This window comes from Furipterus horrens, unplaced genomic scaffold (assembly GCF_987537825.1).
Source record: "Furipterus horrens unplaced genomic scaffold, mFurHor1.1.pri manual_scaffold_5, whole genome shotgun sequence".
NCBI lineage: Eukaryota > Metazoa > Chordata > Mammalia > Chiroptera > Furipteridae > Furipterus > Furipterus horrens.
In genome coordinates this window covers 160,569,469-160,596,140 of record NW_028327175.1, presented here as the reverse complement: position 1 = coordinate 160,596,140, position 26,672 = coordinate 160,569,469, and the positions used below count along the sequence as shown (strand labels likewise).

The window sequence follows — 26,672 nt, the reverse complement described above, 5'->3', positions numbered from 1 at the left end:
CCCAATCTGCTCCACCTGCCCCAGCAGCACAGGCCCTGGCTCCTTCACAGACCCTGGGGGAGACCCAGGCACTGGTTCCAGAAGTGAGAACTGCATTTTAGCTCCAGTAAAGAAATGAGCAACTTGCGGTCTAGAGAGGTTAGATTTGCCCAAGATCACATAGCAAGTTAGCAGCCTAGTCACAGCCGAAGTCCAGTCCTCCAGACAGCCAGTGCTGGGCTCTGTCATTAGGGAATGTGTAAAAACACGGCCCAATCACACACAGACACACACAACCCCACACACACGTACACATCCTCAACACAGTCAACACCATACACAACACAGAATGAGGACGTTTTCTGCAGAAATCCAGAGGCAAAACCCACCCTGAGCATCTCCATGGTGTCAGGGCCTATACACAGACCCACTTTCCAGGCCCTTGTTCCCCCTACCCCTATCGCTTACCCGGATGACACTGACAAAGGCATCAAACTGGGTTTCCAGGGGAGCCCCCTGCTCCGGCAGGGGCAGGCGGTGGTACCTGCCAGGTGAGAGGGGGCAGTACATCAGCCGGGCCACACACCCTGGGCATCCCTTCACCCCTGCACCACACCTACAGCTGGGGAGAGTGAGGCCGCAGCTGCACAGCAGGTCCAGAGATCACCATGCCTGGCACCCTGGGGTCCTGCACAGGACTGGCCCTCGGTACCTGTAGGTGGGCTGCAGGAATAGGGGCCGCTTGTACACCCCCTCAGTCACATGCACATCATCCTCGCCCCGGATGGCCACAGCATGGGGTTCCCCTCGCAGGTCCTCAACGTTGTGGTACACGTGGTACGTGTTCTCACTCAGCTGGGCAAAGTCATGGATCTGCACAGAGGTGTGGGGGCCAGAGGGCCGTGACAGACCTTCAGGTCCCTCCTGGCCTTCCTGGCTGAGCTCTGGAGTCACTGGACCACACCAAGGCCACGGACAGGTTGCTTTTCCCCTGGGGCGTCTACATGGCCAGGGGTGCTGTCTATGACCTGGGTGACCTATGCCCCGGGGTCAGGTCAGAAGGACTCTGCCCAGTGAGCAGGAGGTAGCTAAGCCATCAGAATGGGGCAATACTCAGTCAGCGGGGAGCTAGAGGGGAGGCCAGAAAGGGAGATGGGGAGACAAGCAGGGGCCAGCATGGCTTTGGTTCCTGCCTATGGAAGTCCTGGGGAGCACTGTGAACCCTGTTACTGACACACCTGAGAGAGCCTAACAAATCTTGTACAGGAGGAGGACAGAAACCAACCAAGGCCCATGAGAGACGTGACTCACCCCAGGCCTCACAGCCTAGAGGGGGCTGAATTCAGTCTTAGACTCCTAGTCTAGTGCTCTTTTCACTCCCTCAGACCTCCTTCTAAATAAGGAAGCTGAATGTGGAGGAGAAAAGCAGGGTGGGAAAGAGGTAGAGGCGAACTGAGCTGGGAACAGGCAGTCCCTCCTGTGGCTGCCCGTGAGCTGGCCTCATAACCAGCCACTGGCCCATGCAGGGCAGGAAAGTGTGTGGGTATGGGCCAGTGAGAGCAAAGCTGAGCTGTGGGCTGGGGTCTCAACTCAGCTGCCTGAGGCCTACCAGGGAGGAGGACTCCCGACCCATACCAGTGGCCCTCACCTCCTTTTGGATGGCCAGCTCTAAGCTCTCCGCCTGGACCCCAGGTCCAAGGCCCTGGAGGTTCTCGTGAAGGCTCCACTTGTCTCGAGGTGTGTAGGACACAAAGTCCTCATCAGCACGCAGAAAGAGCACGGGCTCCTCCCGCACACAGAAGATGATGCCCTCCTGCCGGGAGCCCGAAGAAGAAGTCAGCACCACAATGGGGCAGGGACTCCCGACCCACTGCCTGCCCTCCAGGCCTTCGAGTGGGCTGTTTCCCCTCCTCAAGGGCTCATCACCCCACCCCATCCCCGAGACCTGAATCCTACCCCAAAACCCTACCAAATGCCACCTGTTCCTGACCCTTTCGTCCCCCTGTCAGGGCCAACAGTCCTTCATCTGAACCTCCTAATCCCCGCTCTGGAGTATCATTATCAATGAATACATCTTTTCTCTTTTAGTGGATTATAGGTTCTTCACAGGTAGAATCATAGCCTGGTCACTTTCATGTCTCCACAATTCCCAGCACAGAGCCCTGGATAAATCAAGTGCTTGATAACATTCATCAGAAATGAATGCCCATGACCACAATGCAATCATCCGTTCACTGTGCATCGGGCAGACAGAGGGAGAAGTATGGGCAGACCCAACCCTGGGGAACTGGCAGTCAAGCTGGGAAGATGGGATCTGCCCACAGCTAACACCACCATCCCACTCTGGTTCACTCAAAGACTCTCTATCTTAACCCCAGGTCAAATCAGACACAGAGAGCCCACGATGAGCCTGGAATCCCAGTGGACCCTCAGCCTCTGTCCTGTAGACAAAGCCCCACCTCAACAGCTGGCAGGTGAAAAGAGTCATTAAAAGCCAGCACTTACAATCCAGATATCGGGGTTTGGGTCCTGGGACACCACTCATGGGTTATGTCACTTAGCCCCTCAGGATCTCGGTTTCCTCCTCTGTCAAATGGGAGAATAACTGCCCCACCTTCACAGGGCTGAGGTGAGGCTCTAAGTGTTAGCTGTGATCATCATCTGGTGGCTCTCTCGTTATGACTTGGCCCTCTTGTCATCCTACCACCCTCCTTGCTTCCTCTGAGGTTCTCAGATTGGAATGTATAAGGGACTTCTAACCTTGAGACTCTCATGTCCACCCAGAATTTCCAACCATGCTGACCATAGACCATCTTGGCATTCAAGGCCTGGTAGGGCTTGCTCAAGGTCACCAGCCACTCTCCCGATCAAGTGGCCAAGGACCCTCCAAAGCCTCTGAAGTTACCTCTTCTGGGAGCCCCTTTCCCCAGATTTGGGGGGCTAGCTTCTGCCTGAGAAGTGACCATGCTTACCTTGTGTCCGTCCTTCTGCAGTTTCTGAAGAGCCTGCCTGAACCCCGAGAGGCTGGGCTGTCCCATGCCAAACACGGTGAGCCCGCCCCGTGCTTGCCGGAAGTTGGGGGCCCCCCAGCTCTGCACAGTGCCCAGCAGGTCCATCTTCTCAGCAATATCCCGCACCAAGAAGTAGCGTCCCTGGCAGTGGGAGAGCCACAGAGGTCACTGAGATGACTCAGGGACATCTTCTACAGGCAGGACTCTGTCCTGGGCCTCAGGAGATGGGGATCAGGGAAATGAGGTAGGGGACATGGTCCTCAAGTTGTCTGCAGCCTCACAGAAAATACAGACAAAATACATGACTATCTGTGATCCCAGGAAGGGGATCACAGAGTGAGAGAAAAGACAACCCCTTCTGAGTGGGAATCTGAGAATGCTTCGTGTAGGTGCTGGTGTCTGAGCCAGGCCTTGAAGAAGGAGAGCAGGGAGAGGCACTCCAGGGCAGGAAACTAAAGCTGGCTCTAGGGTGGGCCCACAACTCCCTGGGGGGAAGGATATAGAGAAGGGGCCAGAGTAGGGAGCCACAGCTGGGGCAGCAGGAATCAATGAGAGGAAGACTGTATCAGCCCCTTTCTAGGGTCCCGCAGTTTGAAGAATGGGCAGGTCTCTCTCCTCCCCAACTGGGGTGAACAGATGCCAAGACTGTAGAGAAAAGAGGAAAATGGTACTTGGAGACCAGGGAAGAGCAGGGAGAACTGGAAGATTTCATTCCTGGGCAAAAAGGAACCCTGAGGATATCTCATGCACCTCCCTGTCTGCACCCACATTGCTGACAGATAAGTGGGACCAGCTCTTCCAGATGCCAGAAATTCTCAGCTACTCTTTCAGCATATACCGTTTAATTGTCATAATTATTCATTCAGTCATTCATTCATTGACTGTTTACTAAGGACTTATATCATGCCCAAGCATAGTTCTGAGGAACGGGGCTACTTTCTAGGGGGTATTTAAGGCAAAAAACAAAACAAACAACAACAACAAAAAATCAGCTAAACCAGAAAAGTTTTGAAACTTTGAAAGAGAAGGGGAGGGAGATCTCCAGACTGGGGAAGCAGTCTGGGGCCTGGGGGCCTTCTGTCCTCATCTATATTCTCCCTGGTGCTCCAAGGGACAGGGTATGGTCATCCTTGGGTCAGGCAGGGGAAGGACAGAGAGAGAAGAGCAGGGGATCAACTGGGGAAGAGGAATGGGCCCCAGAAAACCAGGGAGTGAGAGGAAATGGGACTTGGAGCCGAGAGAGTAGGATGAGGCAGTGAAAACAGAGAAGGGGGACAGTGGGGAAAGAAGACGAGATTAGGAAGGAGACCTATGAGGAAGAAGGACAGGAGGAGTGAAGAGAGGCTAGAAGGCAGAGGGAAGGGCAGGGCCTGACCTCACCTGCACCAGGTAGTGCTCAGGGGTGGCATCCGAGAGCCGGCCCAGCGTGTAATGGGCCTTGAGCAACTCATCGTGGATCTGGAACTCCTCCTTGCAGTTGTACCTGCCGGAGGCAGAAAGAGACCAAGTCAGGCAACCCCCAGAGCCAGGGTCCACTCCATCCTCACCAGACCTCACAGCAGGGCCATCCCCACCCCAGCCAAGTGGTTACCCCATCTGTGGTAGAGACAGCCCATTATACCACAATATCCACTCTCCCCTTTGTCAGCAATAGAACCCTGGAATGGGAACTGGGCCATCCATATGAAAACTACATTTGCCAGCCTCCCTTACAGCTAGCGTGGTGTTGTGATTAAGTCCTAGCCAATGGGATGTGAAGAGAAGTGATAGGTATAACTTTTGGGCCGTTCCCTTAAAGGGAAGGTGTGTGCCTTCTACTTTTCTCTCCTCCTCCCAGACTAGCACCCAAAAGTGATGGCAGGAAGCAGATATGGATGATGGCAGGGCAACAACAGAGGAGGAGCCTGGCTGATCATGGAGTCTGGTGCATCTCCTGGGCTTCTACGTGAGAGAAGCTTCTATCTGGAAGCAGGCGTTCTTCTCCAGTTACTTTGGTCCTGGATGGTCCTCTCCATCAAACTGTCTCTGGAAACAATCTCCACACTGACAATCCCACAGCATAGTGAGGTGGTTCAGGACACAGGATTTGGGGCCATGCAGCCCGGGCACTAATCCACCTCCGCAGCTTTGTAACTGCATGACTTTGGACTTACTCTCTGTAGCTCTGGTTCTAGTGATTCCCACCTCCTAGGGCTGCTGTGAGAAATCAACACATTAATGACTATGACTGCTTAGCCAAGTGCCTTGGGCACAGCGAGTGCTTATTAATAAAATTATTATTACTAGTGGTAGTTCTACCTCCACAGAAGGCCATTTCAAAAAAATACCCACAGGGACAAACCTAGGTGTCTGCATATGCTAAATGAAGTCTACGCCCTCAAAATACAATAAGCTTCTGTGCTGATTATAATAATGAAGAAGACACAGCCTGCCAAATGGGTAGGGCAAGGAGCACTGGAAGAGGAGTCAAGAGATGTGGGTTCTTGCTGCCAGTTCTGCCTCCATCTCAACACAGGGCCTGTGGCGGGCAAATCTCTCTGCCTCCTCAACTGTTTGCGTATCTAAGTCAGTTTTCACATCTGATCTAAAAGCTGTTATTAGAGCAAGAGTCAGCAAACCTTTTATATCAAGGACCAGAAAGTAAATAGTTTAGACTTTGGGGGCCATACAAAGTCTCTGTTGCAACTCCTCACCTCTGCAGTTGAAGTGTTAAGCATCCACAGATAAATGAGTGACAATGGCAGTGTTCCAATGAAACTTTATTTATAAAAACAGGTGCTGGGCTAGATTTAGCCCACAAGATAGATTGATAGCGTGCCGACCCCTGTGTTAGATGATCGCTAAGGTCCCTTCCACCTCAAACACGCTACAGCCCGAGGAGCACCGTGCTCACGGCTGGCTCCAGGCGGCACACGCAGTACCATTGTGGTGGGCTTTTCATAGCAGGTTGGCGACTGTTCTGAGCCACAGCACTTGGTTTAATATTTTGAACATCATCCCCACATATCCTGATAATGAAACGGAGGCCCAGGGAAGGAACAGGATTTGCCCAAGGTCCTGGAGCAAAACCCAGACATATGCCTCCAACACTTCCCTCAAGACCCAAACCTTGTTTTGTCCTCTCTAGTAGAGAAGCAATATATCAAGTCTTTTTATATAACATCTCTTTTCCTCCCCTCATCATGAACACAGTAATACATTATGATTATAATGTTCCTGTCAGGCCCCGAAGCCAGAAGGCCAAATTTATCAATTTCCACCCTCAGGTTTCCTTACACAGAAGGCCCATCTGCTAGGTCTCTGCCAAACTTCCATGTGTGGAATATATTTAATTCTTACCTCACCATGTCCTACTTCCTGTGTCCTGGAGGGACCCCAAGGCAGGGGAGCACAGTGGGCAGATTCAGTAAGACAAGATGTTCCAACTCTACAGGGGATGGATCCAATGCCCCTTCTGTCTTCCTGGCCTCGGGGCTCCCCAGCACCACCCCTTCATTGTGCCCCATGGGGCAGACAGGGTTTCAGAGCCCCTTCCTGGCCCACTTCCTCTGGATACCTAAGTCTCTCTCAAAAACAGGGTATCAGAGCAAACCCTCAGCCTCCTCCAGGAATGTCCCTGAAGAACCTAATCAGGACAGCCAACCAACAGCTTCCAGCTTTTTCAGCCCAAGGCTCCTTAATGGCCTGGTGTTAACCTCAGTTTCCAACCATAATTGCTGGTTGTGGAGGGAAAAAAATCTGAATTTTATGCATCTAAGTATATACACGTACTTTGAAAATGTTCAGCCAAAAATGATTTTCTGAAGAGTGTCCCCCCAGCCAGTCCTCCCTCTCCACACTCCCTAGCCCTGTGGACATAGTAAGTCACATAAGCTAGAGACCCACGACAGAGTCTCTGCCACCTGCTTATTGTGTGACTTCAGAGAAACTGCCTAACTTCTCTGGGCCTGTGTCTTCGTGTAGATAGTAAGTCCTACATGCCACCACCCCTCCAGGCTGCTTCTACAACCCTGTCTTCCAGAGACTCTGCCAGTTCCCTGTGCCACTCACGTGATCACAACGGGGGCCACTTTGTTGAGGATGATGGACTTGGCCTTACTGTTGTGCAAGCCCGTGGTCTGGAAGGAGTGGACGCTGAGCGAGTGCCGCCCGTCCATCGTGCTGCTGCTCTGGAGGCCCTCGAAGGGGGCACTGGCTGAGACCGTCTGCTGGGCTGTGCTGGCTGTTGTACCCATAGTCAGCCGGCAATCTCAGACCCAGACCTGTGGGGTGAGAGGGTGTGCGGTCAAGGAGCGGGCAGGAATAGCCAGGGCAGGAAGAGACCTAGTCCATCCCTCGCCTCGACCGTATGTACAGACCAAAGTCGGAGGCCCAGAGAGCAGGGGTACTGCCTACCACGTGTCCACTGAGGGTCTACTGTGTGCCCAGCCCACTCACTGCTGGCGCTTTGGGGATTATAGACAGGGAAGATATAAAAGATGTAGCCCTGACCCATTGGAGTTTATACTCCTCTGGCAAAACTAAGAGAGGAAAGGGCTGACCTACCACACCAGGTGGAGACTGAGGGCTCTAGGTGACTGGATACGGCCACATGGAGGCCAGACATCCGGACTAGAAGTACAGATGCAGAGGGAAGTCAGGCCTAGATGTAAAGGACCTGGAAGGGAACAAGATGCAGGAGGACACTCTAGCCATGAATGTCACAAAGCAAGGCCAGGGCAGTCCAGACAGGCTGAGCTCACAGCAGATCAAGGGTCTAATGAAAGCAACAAGCCCTGAACTCAACATCCATACCATCCACATCCACATCATCCACATCAACAACATCAACCTCAACATCACCTACCTCAACGTCATCAAGTCAACCTCAACATCACCAGCATCATCCACATCAACCTCAAATTCAAAATCACCAACCTCAATAGCATCAACAGGCAAAGCTTCCGACCCACAAGAGGCACCCTCATGGAGAGCTCTCTCCCAGTGAAGGCCTTAAGAATGCATGCAAAAAGTGGGCTATAAGGACAGGTGTTGCTTATGTAACAGAACACAGGAAACAACCTCCAGCCAACAACAGGGAATTCGTTGAATAAATTATGGGACATCTATAAGGTGAAATGTTAAATGGCCATCAAAAAATGTCATCTTGACTGGTGTGGAAAGACGTCTCAGAAACAAGACTGGAAGGAGGAGGTTTCCAGTTTAAGCTACAATCCCAACAGAATTCATAAATGTGTGTCAGGAGAAAAGTCTGGAAGGATACACTCCAAGATGTCAACATGAGAGTATAATCTCAAAATGAGATTATAGGTCATTTTTTATTTTCTCCTTTTTGCTTCCCTGCATTTTCTGATTTTTCTCCTCTGAACACCAGGTAATAAAATTAAAGCTTATTTAAAACGAATAAGAGAATGGCTGGGGAAGTGGGCTGCGAGACCTGGCAGGAGTGGCTGGAGGCTGCGGGGAGGACTGACTCCGGGGTACAGACATGGGAGATGGAACTGTCTGAGCACCAGCAGCTGTGGGCCCCCCGTGACATTGATGCTCCAGGATCAGGAGAAGAAGGGACCTACCTGCCCTGCCCACCCCAACCTCACCTGCGCCCTGACATGGGTCTACTCTGCAGAAGCACAGGGACAACATAGTCCTTAACACAACAACTCCCCTCGCTGCCCTGGTGGGCACGAGCTGCTCCGGCCACTCACTCTCCCCTGCCCCCAACACCAGCCCTCTCATAACCAGCCGAAGCACCCCAGGAAGTGGATGGTGGATCGGACCTCAGCAGCTCAGTGTGAAGGCTGAGCTCACTGTGCCCTCTCTCCCCTACACCCTGGTCTCAGGTTGGGCTCTCTGAGGCCTCCTCCATGGCTGTGTCCTCACGCTCCCCTTCCCAGAGCCACCTAGACGGAATAACTGGCCTCGTGCAGTCCCTCCCAGAACCTTCCCAAACCACCACCCATTTCTCTTCCTCTCCAGTGTGGAAAGGGCTCCCTGCCCAGCCTTGTCATACTTGAAGATTCCCAGAAGCTGCATGACAGCTTTGTTAACATGCACATCTGTGTTTATCAGAGCCTCATCATGACTCTCCACACCCGGTCCAATTTCTCTCTCTTTTGGGGGGTGCGGGGCGGGGGGCGTCAAACATGGAGGGAATGGGTCTCTGTTCCCAAACAGAAAAGCAGGCAGCTCAGAGAGAGTGAGAAACTCCACACTGGTCCCCCAGCTGGCCTACAGCAGTGCCCAAAACTTCTCTCTGGTTCTCTCTACTTTGCATGCATGGCAGGCTCCCAACAGAGTTCACCCAACTTTACCAGACCCCTCTCAGCAGTCTGGGCCAAGCAGGCATGGGTGGAAACAGCCAGGTGGCTGTCCTGAAGGAGGGCATGACAAACAGACACAACAGCTGGCTAGGCTGCCAGGCCAAGGCCAGGCCCTGGTCCCACTGGTCTGAGCTGGGCTTGACACCTCCATCCCTCCTCCCTTCCCCTCCCCTCCCCCAGAGCTCCAGCTGCAACCACCTGATGTTTCACCAGCTCCACAGGCCCCAGCCAGTGCCTATCAAGGCAGCCAGAAGACAATACAGATGTGCACAGCTGCAGTCACAGGAGTGGGAGAAGAACAGTATGCTTTGAAAGTTGACCTGCCTCCAAAATGCAACAGGACGGAAAAACCCTGGGATCCCCAGGCTTCTCACTCTGCAAATCTCTCCTTGAAACCTCACTCAACCCTGCACTGAGTAAGTCTCCCCAGCACAGTGCCTTCATCCTACTGGCCACATGCTGCGGGGCCTTAGTGAAGGACAAGATGGCCTGAACGCCTCTTTCAGTTTCGAATGGATCTGGCTCCTAAGACGGGCTGTCCTGGTCATCACACCACTGTTGTCCGCTACCAGGGCAATGGTCAGCGAGGGTGGGGACTGGGGTCCCTAGTGCACAGACCTCTGCTGGGGGTAGCATGGGGAGGGTGGATTTGTACGAGACCAAACAGGGGTCTCATGAGACTGGATGGTTTGTGAACAATTATGCCTTTATTTTTCTACCTTCTAACTAAAAGCAAGCATTTCCTTCCGTCACTGTGAAGGCAACCCCATCACACATGGCAGATTTCGGGGCATGGTCACCAGAGCTGACAGACCTTTCACATCGCACCCCAGTTATGCAGGCACCTGGAACGTACTTGCACTCATCATTCCTTTCAAACTACAGTCATTTTCAGGCTCGGGTCCCCTGCCCACAGACCAGGGGTGACATAACTGACAATGTGGCCTGCCCCCTGCGCCCCCAGAGTCCTTCTCCAGTTTATAAGCTCCTTTTCTTTCTTAATCAGGTCATTGATGGGATTATACTGTGCATAGCGTCAGTCTCTCTGACTCCCAAAAAGCAGGACAGTGCCTGACTTGTCCACGCATGACCCCAGTATCAGAATAGCACCTGGGGCCCAGCAGATGCTCAGGAAATATGAGATGAGCAGATAACCAACCGCAGGGCATCTGCAGCTTTCAGGACTCACAGAGGAGCAAGAGAGTACCCTGCACCAAGGAGCAGGTCTCAGCCCTCCACAAGACAGGGTGTGGGAAGCTGCTCCTGCCCCACACTTCCCTCACCTGGACTGCCCTTCTCCCCAACCCACCCACATTCTACCCACTCTTGGAGGTTAAAGCCCAGCTCTTCCAGAAAGCCTTCCCTGACTACACACCTACCCCCACCTCTCAGCTCCCAGAGCTCATTGTCAGCATCACAAAATGGAACGCTACTTCCAACGCATGCTGTTTCTGGCAGGGCCATCCTATGTCCTTCCTGGCTGTCAGCAGCCTGGCTCAGGGGAGGAGCTGGACACAAAATTGCTGATGGAATAAACTGCCTCCATCACTTTGCCTCCCCACCATGCCGGGTTCCTTGTCGATGGGATCAAGGACGGCACTCAACAAGTAGGCACAAAAGACAGGAAGGATGTTTAAACATTATGGCACTTATTCCTGATGGGGGACTGAGTGTGGGATTTTTCTTTTTTGCTTATTCATCACTTCTAAATTTCCTACCATGAACACAATTACTTTGGGAATCTTAAAAAAAATGTTATTTGTAATAGTTTCAAAGTTAGACAAAGGTCACAGTTCCTCACCCCTGGCATCCCCCACCCCCCACCCCAAACCCCCCTATGCTCCCCCATCTCTGTGCCTTTGTCTCCAGTGCCCTCTGCCCACTGTTATCCGTGTTCTGGTGATAAGCACTCTGTTCGTACAGCCTGGTGGGGTTTTCTATCTTTGCTACTGACAATGACCCTCAAGGGAGGTGAGACAGGGTTGATGATGCCCACTTCACAGGAGAGGAAACAGCAGCTCACCAATGAAGAGAATGCCCCAGCCTGCATGGCTCAATAAAAGCAGATTCCTGGTTCCAGCTGTGTAGTCCCTCACATCATTTGTCTGGGGGGTCACCCAGACCTGTTCCTTCACAACCTCTCCTCTCAGCCTCCTTCTCTTTAATACAAGGATGAGATCAATTTAAAAAATAAAGCCACCTGGGGTCTGGGATCACAGGAGACCTTCATCTACTAAATTATGTGTTACTGAAACATTTTATTTTTTTCTACCAAAAAAAAAAAAAAGTCTGTTAAAAACAAAAGGTAGAGGGATGTTTAGAAAGACTGCCACATGCTCTGCAGGGGGGCTGCCACGATGGGGTGGCCTTGAGTTCAGGGCCTCAGCCTGTGAACAACAGGGAGCCTTTGGAGGTCCGAGTCCTGGCAGGGACATGTCATCATTGTCACACATTGAAATGACACCTCAAGGTGGGCTTGGAGCCGGAAGTGGACAAGGGCAGGCAGAGTGACTGGCCGGCCAGCTGAAGAGCCATGGCAACTGGAGGCCGGCACAGTCCAGCAGCAGAGATGGAGGCAGCAGGGGGGAATCACAGGGCAGATGGACTCCTGAGCTGGAAGGAGCTGCAGGAGAGGCCAGCCCTGCCCTTGGTCAGGGGTGAACAAGACTCCTTCTTAGCTCCCCTGACAGGTGGAGGGCCGAGAAGGGGCTCCTGCCTGCTCTAAGACCAGCAAAGACCCTGGCACTTGCTACACATAAGCCTGGAGGCCCTTGGAGTCTGGGACCCTCAGGAAGGAAAAGGGCCCTTTCAAGCACCTAGGAGTGTGCCTCCAGGCTTGGGAAGCCCCCCACCTTTAAAGCTCCCCATGTGGGCCAGCTCTGCCTGACAGAAAGCTGTCTATATGGGATCTTAGACTGGGGAAGGGGGAAATGCTATAATGAACATTTTGAGGACAAGTGGAAAAATCTGAATATGAACTCTACATTGGATAAACAAGTTAACTTCCGTGAGCGTGACGATACTGTGGATGCGAGGAGAATGTTCTTGTTCTCAGGAGACAAAGGCTGTGTTTAGAGATAGAGCATCTTGATATCTGTAATCTTCATCTGATTGAAAGGGTTGGGGATGGGGAGAAACACAAATGGAGTAAATTTAGCAAGTGGTGACGATGAACATGCGTTCATTGTAGTCTTCTTCCAACTGCTGTTGGGGCCAAAACTACTTCTTAAATAATTCTTTTTTAAAATGTAAGCTGTTTACTGAGAAGCTAGTTTTCTATATATTCCCTTGGCTCTCCCCGCTTGAAGACTGAGAACACATCTCATCTGGAGGGAGAAAGTCTGTAATCCACGGGCCAAAAGGGGTCCAAGTGGCTCAAGCCTTGCAGTTTTGTTATTTTCCACCCTAATTAGCCACCAGTACTTAAAAATCAAGTGGTGTGTCTCCTGGAGGGAACTTGCAGGCCTCCTGGGCCCTCCCCCGGCCTCTGGAGGTCTGATGGAGAGGGTGCCCCGGCTCTAACCCTTGTCCTGGGGCATCCTGTGCTTTTGTGTCATAGCACCTGCAGTTCTTCTGGCCACTGTCCTGTGAGTGAGCTTGTCCCCTGCCCCAGCCCCAGCAGCCCAGACACAGGCCACATGCTCTGAACCCCTGAGAAGATGTTGTCCCACCTCCCTTATTCAGACCACTGCCACTGGACTGATTCCTAACCTCGCAAAGGCCTTTCTGCTCCCCCTTGCGGGGCTGGGTCATGTGGCTTTCTGGTCCCAAGGCAGGACGACTGGCCTCCTACCTGGGCAGCCTCCCTGAGTGAAGCTCTGCAGTCCCTGCAGGGCTGGTCCAGCTGCTCAGCCTGGGAACATCCTTAGGTCCTAACAAAATGCCTGCAATGCCTTCATCCCCCTCCTCCCTACCGTGGATATAAAACAAACCAGATGAGGGGCAGCTCACTGAGCTCACAGCCGCCCAGAGCCAAGCATACACTCCCCACCTCCCTTGCAGCTACCTGGGGCCTTGTGACTAATTCTAGCTAATGGAGCATACAGGGCATGTCACATGGCAAGTTCCAGAATCCCTCCTATCCCTTTCCTCCCTTCCTCCATCCTGCTGCCTGGAACACAGATGTGAGGACTAAAGTTTCAAAGCCATCTTGAACCATGAGCACACAAAGCCACACCCTGGGAATGACAAAGATCAAGTTCCCTGAAGAATCTGTGGCCACAAAGCTCTGGGCTTGGAAAGGACCGCGAAATAAACTTCCATCTTGTGTAAACCACTGTCTTTGGCTTTTCTTATTACTCGCAGCCAAATCTAATCCTGACTAATGCACTCCATTATTTTTAGGTTTCACCCTCAGTGACCGCACACCACATGGTGACAGGACAGGACTTACTTCCTCCCCTCCTGCAGGACACTGTCAAGCTTCCCCACTGGTGAAAGTCAAGTGCACTGTGGGCTGGCGGTTCCATGCTCAGGCAGAGTCACTCCAGGGTCCTGGGAACCTAACCCCTGTTGGGGCCATAGGGGCTCACAGAATACAGGACACACTGTCCCCGGCCACCAGAGCCCATGGGAGGTGCACACAGGTGACAGTTAAGCACCAGCAATTGCTAGACAGTTCAGTACAGCAGCTTTCCCTGAGTTCGTTACAGAAATTTAGAAAGTTCTAAGCAGCTAATTTGCTTCACACTTTAGACAGACCCTTGGCCTCCACTGCTCCAGAAAGGCAGAGAAACCCACAAGTCTTTCCATCTGGACTCAGTCTGTGTCCCTCTCAGAGCCTTTCTGAGCAGAGAAACTCCCTGGAACACAAGAAGGTATCACCCGATGGAACGACCCTGCCTGCTGGGTTCTTCTAGGAAGGAGCAGGAAGAGGGGAGTGTAAGGATCCCCAGGGAAGGGGCCAGTCAACCCTGGAAGGGCAGCCGTTCTGTTCCTGAGAAAGCCTGAAGCTCCAGTCCATCACCAGGTTCCAGGCAGCCTGGGATTGAGGGCTGGGAGAAGGGGGGAGCACTGCAGGGAGGACCCTGGGGAGAACAGCATTAAGAGTACCTAGGCATGCTCACTCGCTCAGCTCCAAGAAGTTGGGCATTTGGTTATTTCAGGATCAGGAGAAACATAGAGTCTCCTGAGACCCTACCCAGAGCCCTGGCCTGGCTAACTCTCCTGGCTGCTTCCAGGGACTGTGCCCCCAAGGGCCAGTAGGAACTTATGCTTGAACCCCACTTCCTACCTCCAGCAATGCCACAGGGACCTGAAGCAGCATGTCAAGGAGGTGGAAAGAACTATGACCCAATTCTGGGGTGTATTCCCACCCCTTTCCACCCCTATGGTCTCCAGTCTAGACTCCCTTACCTAACATTCAAGACCCCCTTTCCTACCCTCCTCATCCCTCAATCTTTCACAAAAGTTCAATATGTGAAACAGCCAGAAGCAGAGCCATTGTGCTGACTGTTGGCTCAGGGAGTGGGGTACAGAGTCTCCTGCCCCGAAACCCACCATGAGGCCTCACTTAGGGAGGAACTGCTCCATCCAGAGACGCTGCCAGAGATGTCCAAGGCCCTTACTGGTTGGACGTCCTGGGACACATCCAGTCCTTCCTGGCCTCCATGCCTCTGCCTGCCCTGGTCCCACAACCAGCAGGAACGCCATCCCCATCCTCGCCCTTTCACCCCATCCACCAACATCCTGCAGAAATGCTCCCTCCCCCTCCAAGCCTTCCAGTACACAGCCTGCACCCCACACAACCCTGGCCTTGAGTCCATGGCCTGGTGTTTCGTAAGCACATGTCTTATCTCCCAACTTTGGATTTGGTTTCTCCAGGGTCCCCATAAAGTTGAACCCACAATAGTTGTAGGTTCCAAATGTCATTTTGTAAAATGCATTTCATATTTACTTTCTCATTGCAACCTGATGAGAAAGGCAGAAGCACAGGCTATTGTGCCATTGAGCAGTTGAAAAAAGACCGAGGCTCCAAGAGTTCACTATACGATGTAACAACAGAGCCGGGCCTCTCCTGTCACCACCTGGCTCCTTCTGCTGTGTCACCTACCCACCATGCTCCCATTTCTCCTGGAGCCACCCTCGATCTCCCAAGACACTGGGAAGCTTACACCAGGGACCTGGTAGAAGGAAGAGAACAAGCTGGACCAGCGAAGAGTGTCGCTCCCAAGACCACAGCCTCTCACACACCCCTGGCAGCCAGATGCCCAGGGTGGGTAACAGTGGAGCTAAAAATAGGGCAGGAGACTGAGTGACCAGCTGCAGGAAACATCTGCCTCAGCTGCAGAACAAACACGGAGGAAGTCACCAAGCTGTAGGGTTCCCCACTCTGAGGCCAGGAGAGAGCTGAGAGATGAGGTGTCCATAAAACTTCCAGATCTGTACCCAGGGCACGGGGCTCAGATCAGCCCACCGCATGCCCTGGGCCTTGTCCCCCAACTCCCATCTCTCACACACACACACACAGTCTAAATCCCCCTCAGGTACCAATATGGGTCTTAGAATCAGAGGCACCTTTGAGACCCTAGTCCTTTCCTCTCATTTTACAGAAAACTGAGGTCCCGAGTAGGTCAGAGAGACCTACAGTCACAGAGACCATGGACAGTGGGGCCAAGACCAGGGGTCTCCCACCCTCTCCCCTGCACCACTGTGCTTAGCTGCTTCGCTGAGCATGTCCACCCAGAGCCATGGAAGACCCTGACCAAGAAGAGCTCTCCTGCTCCACAGAATGAAGCACACCGTACAGAGACAGATTTCATAAAAAGACTTCAGTTAGACTCAAAGAGGAACTGCATGGCAGCCTATGACTTTCAGGTCCAGCCTCTCTCTCCAGCCTATTGCTCCTCAACTCCCTCCTTTGTGTTCTGAACTCTAGTCAAAGTGAACTTTTTACCATCCCTGGAACAGACAACATCTCAACAGGTCTTTGCAAGTAATTAATAACAGTAAGAAAAATAACAGTAAAAGCAGAGGCGTATCTTACTAGGCCAGGGTGTTGGGGGTAAGGCACTCTATAGTCTATGTAAGGCAGGAGCTGTGTCCTTGGAAATCCTTCAAATAGCCCATAAAGGACAAGGCTGAGCCATCTCTCTGTTGATCCAACCTAGTCAATTTCCTCCAGCGACAGAACGGGTGCCACTGCTTCTTCTGCCAAGCAGCAGACCAAGTTTGGGGGCCACACCAGCCTAAGGTCCACTCATTCTACATCTTCCTGCCCTGCACCCTCTGCCTAGCTCACTCCAATCCCTGGCACCAGGAAGCCTTGTTTAACCTGCCCCAAGCCGCATCCCACCACGATGGCGCCCCCAGGAAACCCACCAGGCTGGGGCTGAGGCTGGCCTTCAGCAGCATCCTGTGCTTGGCACAAAGCAGCCACTTGAATGAATAAAACTGGAAAGATTTTTAAAGAACAACAAAAGAAAAAGATCAGTTCTACAGGTATCCATGTTTTGAGCATAAATGAGACAATACAGGCGGGGTTGTAGCCCAGGGCCCAGAAGACAACAGGCACTCCATAAAGGCATCCCAGTTTTGACTGCCTTATAGAAAATGGGGGGCAGATGCTGACCCTGGATCCCACACAGCAGAGAAGGCTCATGAGGAAGGGACGTGGAGGCCAGAGGCTATAGAGGCCCCTTTAGGCCCAGGAAGTGGGGAGGGTGATTCTGAGGGGTCTGCTGTCTGGGAAGCAGATCACACCCATTCAGGAGAGTTGCCTGGCTGAGACCCCTGTGTCTCTCCTGTTGAGTCACACCCTCCTTATGTCCCCAGGGGAAGGGGGCCAAGAAAAACGGGACACCTATAAAGTCCCCTGGGCTCCTCACTTACTCCTGAGGACCAAACACATTCACCTTGAGTAGGAGTTGAAATCACAAATGATGACTTTTTAACCCCAAATGGCTTACTACTCCATTCCCCAAGCTTGTTAGGGAGAGGGGAAAATAATGGCAGCAGGCAAACTGTCCCAGACCCTGAGAGGGGCCCAGGCACTGCGCTAAGTCTCTTCATCTATCATCTAACCCACAGTGCTGACAGCATGCTCCTCAGAGCCTAAGGTCCCCAACACCTTTAGGGGTCTGCAGGGTCAAAACTATTCTCAGGACAGTAATAAAACATCACTGCCTGAGAACGTGGCAACTACTAGAGGCTCAGCAGGAGACACAGCACGGACCCTGACCTGAGCTGCTCATCACTCATAGTGACAAAATATGCCAGTGTCACTTAAGAATGTCCTCTGATGAAGCAGTCCAACTGATTAATGTCACCAAATCTCAGTCCATGAGTACATATCTTTAATATTCTGTGCGATAGCCTGGGACATGCGCCTGGGCTGGGTACTGGAGTACGACAGGGGTCTGGAGGAAAAGCACTTGGGGGCCGATCTGAGCCAGCAGCTCCATCCAGGGGCCCCCACTCCTGCCTGACAGAATGGCCGACAGACACGAGGTGGTTGGTTACTCAGAATAGGGGATCTGGCAGACATTTTCTCAGAACTGAACAAGGTGAGCCTGCCTCTTCACAGAAAACAATGGACAGCATTTGTTGCCAATGAGAAAGTTAGAGCTTTCAAGGGAAAAATCAGAATTTTGGAAAACTGGCATCAGCCACTGTGAATTGGATGGCTTCCCAATACATAAAGAATTTGAGTTTTGGGTGACGTTAATATACAGAGGGGGACAAAATTAGGTTTATGGTGTATGTGAAACACAGAGTTTATTCTTGTATTATTATTTATTAATTATTGTATTATTTTCTGTAAAACAATTATAAACCTACTTTTACCCCACCTGTATGTAATTTTTGGATATGATGAAAGGAAATGTGTCCACATTTGGAAGTTCTGTATAACTCCATGAACCAGTATTTCCCCAATGACCAATACTTGATGTTACAAAATCACACCTGGGTCAAAGATCCATTCATAGTGTAAGACAATACAATGGATTTTAATGTAACAAAATATGCCAAGTTCATCAATATGTTTTCATATTCTATATTTCAACCAAACTTCAAAATATTATCACCTGTCATGCCTAGTCAGGTAGTTCAACTGGTAGAGAATCATCCTGTCCTGATATACCAAGGTTGAGGGTTCAATCCCCAGTCAGGGCATATACAAAAATCAACTAATGAATGCATGAATAAGTGAAACAATAAATTGATGTTACTCTCTCTCTCCCTTCCTCTGTCTCTCTAAAATCAATTTAAAGAAAAAAAAGAAGCTAAGAAGGACAGTTTTAAAACATTATCACATGTCAAACTTTTATATCATATCAAAGAAAAATATCTATAGGCTAATACAATACTTCTCCCTTTTCAATCACTTGTCTGTATGAAGCTGAATTTTCTTCATATATTTTAATCAAAACAACATAGCACAAAAGAGTAAAAGCAGAACCAGATTTGAGAATCTGACCTCTATTAAACAAGATATTAAAGAGATTTGCAAAACTGCAAAACAATGCCACTCTTCCCACTACATTTTGTTTTGGAAAACATGGTTGTTGTTCAGGAAAAATTTTTATTTATACTAACATAATGAGGTTTCTATTGTCATTTTTAAAAGAAATGTATAAATACATGTTTTTAAATATGCTGTTTTAATTTCTAATATGGTAAATATCAATTTATGTATATAACGCACATAAACAAAAGCTTGTTGGGGTCTCCAATATTTAAGAGTGTAAAGGAAGGAGTCCCAAGACTAAAAGTTTGTACCTACCTGTGATTTAACCCCCACATTAAGCCTTTGGTTTTTGTGTACCAGTATTATTCCCACTTTGCAAGGACAGACACTGAGGCAGAAAGTCTGAGCAACTTGCCCGAGAAGGGCACCCAGGTGGCTGGGAGCTTCCAAGTCCATGCTCAAAACCTACAAGCTGTCCATCACACTATGTTCCCAAAGAACATGCAGAAAGATGAGCGATAACATGCTACAAAGAAAACTACAGAAGTGAAAGAGGAAAATATAAGTAAATATTGGCATAATCTTGAGGTGGAAAGAAATTTCTATGCAAAATGCTAAAGACAAAGAGTTAAATATCAATAGCTCAGACTATACAAAACACAGAAAAACCTCAAAGTTAAAAGGCAAATGGCAAACTGGGTAAAAATGCATTCAACATATTTATATTATTTATCATATTCAATATAGTCTTTTCTTTAAAAAAAAATGAGAAAACAAGTACATCTTGAGAGTAAAACAGACCCAAATAAAACAATAAAGAAGAAATACAAATGGCCAACACACATGAGAAAGATGTCCACCCTCATCTGTAACTGAAACACTGGAAATGATGAGACGCCAGTTCCACCTGTGGTGGCATCACAGCTACAGCAGGACAAAAGCACCACACTGACGTGGGTGCCAGGGATCAGCCCCCAACCCGACCCCCAGCACCACTGCAGTGTAAACCAGCACAGCTCCCTGGAGACCCATCTGGCAATGATTTTAAAATACCTTAAAATCATACAACCCTTTGACCCAGCAACGCTCCTATCAATTGATTTCAAAGGAAATAATCAAAGGTATGGCCAGGAAGGTGTTTGGTGCAGCTTTGCTTTATATCTGTCAAAGGCTGGATCATTAAATGCATGGAACATCAGATGACCACCCCTAACAGAATGTGGAGGGAGGAAGTCAACATCAAAGAATACTGTGATTCCACTCATTAAAACTCAAACACAGGCCAAGTTAGTGTATGGTGTTAAAAGTCAGACAAGAAGTCACATCTGGAACAGGAAGGAGGGGACAGTGATGGGACGCAGGAGTCCGGGGTTCTGGAAGAATTCTGGTCCTTGACCTAGGTGAGACTGCAAAGGCTGTCCTCACTTTGTACAATCACCAGGCTGTACACCTGTGATATGTATACTCTTCTGTGTATATTGAACTTACATTTTAAAGTTTCAAAAGAAAGAAGTAGCAGTGTATTCGCTGACATAGAATTATATGTACTGCATGTTTTTTTTTAAGACACCAAACAGCCCTGACTGGGTCGCTCAGTGGGCTGGGTGTTGTCTTACAAATGAAAAGGTCACTGGTTCTATTCCCCACCAGGGCATGTGCCTGGGTTGCGGGCCAAGTCCCTGGCTGGGAGTGTGCGAGAGGCAACCGATTAATGTTTCTCTCCAACATCAATCTTTCTCTCCCTCTCTTTCTCCCTTCCTTCCTCTCTCCCTAAAAATAAATAAATGAGATCTTAAAAAAAAAAAAAAAAGACACTAACAGTATTTCAGTGTTTTGTCCCATTATGAAAGAGTGCGGGCTCTTGTATACAAGCACACACACACAGTCTGGAAGGCCACATCTCAAAATATTAATGGTGAACTGTGGTTATTGCTGGGAACTGGGATTACAGATAATTTTTCTAACCTTCCTGCATATCTTTATTTTCTCTGATTTTCCTAAAATGAACCTATACTATTTATAGAAAAAAAAAAAAGAATAAAAAAATAACCTCCATAGTATGGCCTCTGATACCACTAAGTTCTATATCAATCTTACAGATCCAAAGTGCCCCTGATCCCACAGGAAAAGATCAAAAGACTGAGGATGTTCCTCAGTTGCCACTGCTGGAAAGCTAACACCCTCTGTGGCAGGAAAGAGGATACTAGAGTCAGAAAGACATGGGCAGACCCCAGCGCTGTCCCCCATGAGAGGCCCGGGCTGGTTCCTGAGCCTGTGTGTCTCAGTTTCCCTACAGTGGAATGTTAGAGGGTACGGTGTCCTGGCCTGACAGTGCTCAGGGAAACTCTGACACAAGGCTCCCCCAGGGTCCCAGAAGAAGAAATAGAGGCCCAGAGAGGCTGCACAACATCCTCAAACCACCAGCCTGCGACTCCAGGGGACGCCCATAGAGTCCCCACACTGGAATGTGGTCTGGAGGCCTGCCTCCTGGTCTTGACCTCAGGAAGTACCCTGCCCTCCCTGGGCTTCCGTTCCCCCAGAGTAAAGAGCAAGCTAGGCTTTGGACTTGACCTCTGGCAGCCTCCCGCAAACCCCACACCCATCATTCCCATGAAACCCCCATGTGGAAGGCTGTGGCAGGAAAGGTGGATGGCTGATCCACACAGGAAGTGACCTCATCGGATAAATGACAGGCCAACATTCCATCAGGAGCCCCACCTTCTGGTGACCTTCGGGGTCATGGGAGCCAAGGGTGGGTAGGCATGCAGAGGCCAAGAAGGAAATAGAATTCACTGAGGAAGGCCAGGCACAGGGAGACCCCAGTCAGGGAAGTGACTTCACTGCACACTCTGTCCTCCTCGCTTCCGCCCCTGGCATGGAAGAGAGTTAACCCTGAGAAGGCCACGCTACCGGGCCCTGGCTGACTCCACACAGGCCAGGGCAAGAGAATCCAGGCTCTCTCCTCTCCCGACTCCTTTTATTCCCAATCCTCTATGAGGAAACTGGCGCTCAGAGAGGCTGATGATGGGAAAGGGATTCCAGGACCTTTTCCACTACACCAAGTTGCACAGAGGAGGGAGATGTTAATTTAGGAAAGGCTTCCTGGAAGAGAAGACCTAATTAGCTGAGCCTTTAAGGACAAGCAACATTTGACAGACAAGAAAGGCATTCTAGCAAAGACATAGAGCCAAGCTCTGGCTGGTGTGGCTCAGTGGACTGAGCACTGGCCTGCAAGCCGAAAGATCACTGGTTTGATTCCTGGTCGGGCGCATGCCTGGGTTGCAGGCCAGGTCCCCATTTGGGGATGTTTGAAAGGCAAAAATTTCTCTCTCTCTTTCTCCCTCCCTTCCTCTCTCTTTAAAAGTAAATAAATAAAATCTTTTTTAAAAAAACTCAGGCGTATCTGGCCCCAGTGCCCAGGCTCATCCCAGTCCATCAGGCAAATGAAACCTAGTGGTTTCTGGCAGGGGAAGAGCTGCCCCACCTCAAACCTCCAGGGGTAGAGGAAAAAGCAGGAAGAAAACACCAGGGCACAGGAGGGGAAGAAAAATATTTTTATGTTTCTCCCTCTTCCTGTTTATCTATCCTCTTGGTCCCAAAGCTTCTAGTAGCTAGCTGTTTGTTCAGGGAGAATTCTGCCAAGAGTGACATCCTGCCATTGGCCGTCCTGGACCAGGCAGCCCCTACCAGCCTTGTGCCCCCATGCCCACAGGCCCCTGCCTGGCCCAGGAGGCTGCTCCATAAAGAATCTGTCAAAAGAAGCTGGGGGCCAGGAAGGAGGACCTGAGCCAGGGAGGTGGGGCTGCTGCCATCGTCTGTCTCCTCAGCACCAGGTGGTACCGATCAGCTCCACACTCAGCTCCAATCAGCTGAAGAGGTGACAGGAAGGATTCTGAGAAGGATTCGAGGAAATGACTCTAAGCCTGGCCAGGGCACCATGCTGGGGCTGGGAACACAGAGCATGAGCAGCATGTCAGGCAGGCCTGGCATCCAATCCTGGCTGACCAATGACTTGCTGTGTGACCTTGGCCAAGTTACTGAAATTCTCTGGGCCTGTCTCCCTCATCTGTAAAATGAGGATAATACCGGAACTTATTCATAAGAATGTGGTGAGAACTACATGAGACAATGTAAGAGAAGGGTTGGCGCTGGTAAGTGCAAATAAATGTGATTTGTTCCCACACTCACCATTTAGCTGACCCCTCACTCAATCCTGAAGACCTGAGGTGCTTTAAAACGTGCTCAAAAGAACAATTACAGTCTTGAACAGGAATGAAACCTACACATGCCACAACATGGATGAAACTTTAAGACATATGCTAAGTGTTTAAATAAGCCAGACACAAAAAGACAAATAGTGTGTGATTCCACGTGTATGAGGTACCTAGAGCAGTCAACTTCAGAGACACAAAGTAGATGCACAGCGGCCAGGGGCAGGGGATGGGAGAGGGCAGGAGATGGGGAGTTAGTGTTTAATGGGCACAGAGCTTCAGTCTCAGAAGATTAAAAGGTTCTGGAGGTGGTGGTTACCGTTGCAGAGTTGTGAATGTACTTAATGCCACTGAACTGTACAATTAATTAAAAATGGTTAAAGGGGTAAATTTTATGGTAGGTATAGTTACCTCAAAAAAAGTAAGGGCTGATTTTTTAAAAAAAAGGTTTTTTTATTTGCCCATGTTCATTTCTGCCCCTGCCCTTGGACAATTCAGCGTCAAGAGGTGAGGCCAGCGTGGGAACAGCTGAAGGCACTGCCTCCCAGGGAGTTGGAACCATCAGAGAACCAAGTGGCAGGAACTGAGGAAGGAGACACACCTGCTGCCTCCGGGGCTTGGGAGGGCTGCCGAGAGCTGGTGGCCCTGCCGGGCAAGCACCAGCCCCAGACAGAGCCGCAATCCGGGCTCCTTCCAGTACAAGGTGGGTCTGAGCGAGGCATCTCCAGGCTCCTGCACGTACCAGGAGCCAGTGAGTGTGAGACATGCAGGGCCCCACTCGCACCCCGCACACAGTCTCGGGCCAAAGATGCTGGTCCAGCCCCCACATGCCAATCCTGGCCCTGGCCCCAGCCTGGCCAGCCCAGGAACCAACATCCAACAAACAACAACGCCCCCTCCTCTCTTCCAGCACCCGCAACCAAGGAAGGCAAATTGTGGTCTGCCCACCGTCTCCAGGGCCAGGGATGGGGAAGGAGAGGGCACTCCCAGGGCTAGCAGACAGAAAAAATGCCCTCCGGAAGCCCCCTGGCCCCAGCCTGACCACCCTCCCCACAGGCTTGAGCGAGAAGCAGGCCAAATCTCAGGGGTGGGAGGTGGGTAAAACGGAGGTGAGACAGCCTGGGGAGCAGCCTGCTGTAGATTACACCATGAGTCACGGTGTGAAGTGGGACAAGTCGCTTCCCTTTCTAGATCTCCTGAAGCCTCCTTAGTTTCCTTCTTGGTAAAACGAGGATTCTCTCCCAGTACCCAGCAAGCACTCCTAGGTACACAACCTAGAGAGGTAAGTGTGTGAGCGCACCAAAGGACAAGAGTGTTCAGCAGCTTATTCATAATCATCAAAACTGGAAGGCAAAAGCCCACCTATCAGGGAGGGCGGGGACACCCAGTGGTGCTCCCATACAATGAATACTACACAGCAATGAAAAGGGACAGGCTGTTGATGCCAACAGTATCACACACCGATCCCACAGAGTTTACGGCAAAAGAAAGAAGCTAGATTAAAAACAGCTCATACTGTATGGTTCCACTTACATAAACTTCAAGGATAAGCAAGACTAATCCTTAGAAGTCGCTAGATAACACAGTCACCTGAGAGGGTGGGAAGGTCGGGTGACTGACTGGGCCCCAGGGAACGTTCCAGGCCACTGGAAATGTCCCATTTTATCTGGGTAGGGGTCGCACAGGTGATTCATCTGTAACAATTCATCAAACTATGTCCTGATTTACTGTCTGTAAATTATATTTCAATTTACAAACAGTTAATAACTCATACTCTGCCTTCCCTGAGGAATGCAATGAGGTGATACTGACAGGCTGTGTGTAGGAAAGCCACAGAAAGCACCGAGTACATGAGCTGGGAGTCAGAAGGACCAGAGTTGAAATTCTGATGCTCCTCTGACTGGATACATTTTTTTCAGTTTTGATTTTTTGTTGTTGTTGACCAGATTTTTTGTAACAAAATTTGTATTTACTGTTACAAGTCAAAGATGAATAAGGGAAAACTTTATGCCTTTCCCATCCCCCTCCAAGCCCAACCCTTAAACTTCCTTCTATAAGCTTTTTTCCCTTAACAACGCAACACCCCTCCCAGTTGATGCATACAACTCCCACCCTGTCTGTTTAATGGTGGCATGCCATTTCATTGTATCACTATTTGTTCAGCAAATAGCTAATAAGTATCCATCATGTCAACCAGACAGGCACAGTCCTAGCCCTTCATGAAACAGACATTCCAACAAGAGAAAGAAAAGGGGAGGGAAAATCAACAAGAACTACAATAGGGACAGGCCCTGGCTGGGTAGCTCAGTTGGTTAGAGCAAGGTCCTGATATGCCAAGGTTGTGGGTTCGATTCCTGGTCAGGGCATGTACAAGAGTCACCCAATGAATGCCAACAAATTAATCTTTCTCTCTCCCTCTGTCTCTCTCTCAAATTAATAAATTAAATTTTTTTAATTAAAAAATAGAATAGAGACACATTTTATACATTGTGGAGTGGGCCACAAAGGGCTGAGATGCTGAGATTAAAAAATGAAGAAGGTAGTTGAAAAGGACATCTTTTAGATATGACAGTCACAGAAGGCCTGTGCCGACTGCAAAGAGCAGGAAGGTTTCAGCCATGTGAAAAGCATGCCAGGCAGAGGGAACAACACGTGCACACAGCCCAAGGTGGGGAAGAACTGGGAACTGAAACAAGACAGTGTGGTCTCCACTGCGCAGCCTCAAAATCCTGTACACAGAGCCTTACATCCTGACAGTTTTACTTCTTTGGGACCGGCTACCAAAATCTGGGCTCCTTAGATAAAAAGGCATTTATTTGCCTTTTAAAAACTGGAGTAGATACTACCATATTACTTTTCTAAACAGTTGTAGCATTTCACACAGAAATAAGAATTGCATAAGAGGGCCAATTTCCACATGTCCTCGTGGGTTCAAGTAGTTATGAATCTTTTTCATCTTGCCCATGTGAAATGTCTCCACTTCCTTGTCTGCAGAGTTGGGTAAAGGACAGTTCCTCCTCCTCAGGATGCTGTGAGGTTTAAATGAGCAATAAACCCATCTAACCTGCTGTGCCCTACGCCTAGCACAGATTGAATGCTCAACAAATGGGAGCAGGCGGTTACCATCATTCTTGTACATGAACCAGGAGGTAACTGCCAATGCCATCATTACTGGGCTAACAAGGCCAACTCTCCAAGGGGAGCTTTGAAGTCTCAGACTCACAGTTTAGCATGGCTGTCCCTGGACATAGAAATAATAGAGAGAAGGAGTTGAAACTATGGCTCAGCATAAGAGAAGTGATCTTAGCATAAGAGAAAGCTGGGAGGATGGAGGCTTAGACGGACACGCTAGGTCTCCCTCTACAACTAGAGAGGAATACAACTACTTCAAAACAAAGGATAACTAGAAATTCCAGAAAATAAAACTACACGCAAGTCCAACATATGAAGTTATAAACCAGCGGTGCCATTTGGGCAGGTAAGAGTTAAAGAGGGCAGTGCTGTTTGCGGTCGCACCTGAGAGAGCGGCGGGGCGGCGAGGAATCCCGGCTGCGGTCAAGCCCCCGGCGGTGCGCGACTCCGGCGCTGGGGAGAGCGGCCGCCGCATCGCCTTGAACAGTGAGGCCCAGGGGGGCGGGAGGACGGATCCCGGTCTCCTAGCTGAATAACTGTGTGAATCCATCTTGGACCCCCGCCCCCAAAGAAAGCACCACAGGGCTGCGAAATAGGTCACGGACAGGCA

At 50.2% G+C, this 26,672-nt stretch overlaps 1 protein-coding gene across 6 annotated transcripts in view; it reads right to left on the bottom strand.

Moving 5' to 3' along the window:
- Positions 1-26,672, bottom strand: part of PALD1 (phosphatase domain containing paladin 1) — a 94,999-nt gene that overhangs the window by 29,725 nt on the left and 38,602 nt on the right. For 5 of the 6 annotated variants that reach the window (XM_090278146.1, XM_090278147.1, XM_090278144.1 and 2 more), the window contains exons 2-7: positions 7,041-7,252; positions 4,371-4,473; positions 2,952-3,131; positions 1,628-1,792; positions 692-852; positions 448-523 (exon numbers count right to left, since the gene is read on the bottom strand). In XM_090278146.1, the coding sequence (XP_090134272.1) occupies positions 448-523; positions 692-852; positions 1,628-1,792; positions 2,952-3,131; positions 4,371-4,473; positions 7,041-7,225 (870 nt within the window). In that variant the 5' untranslated portion in view covers positions 7,226-7,252. The remainder of the gene's footprint in view (positions 1-447; positions 524-691; positions 853-1,627; positions 1,793-2,951; positions 3,132-4,370; positions 4,474-7,040; positions 7,253-26,672) is intronic. The other variant, XM_090278148.1, reaches the window with a different exon arrangement.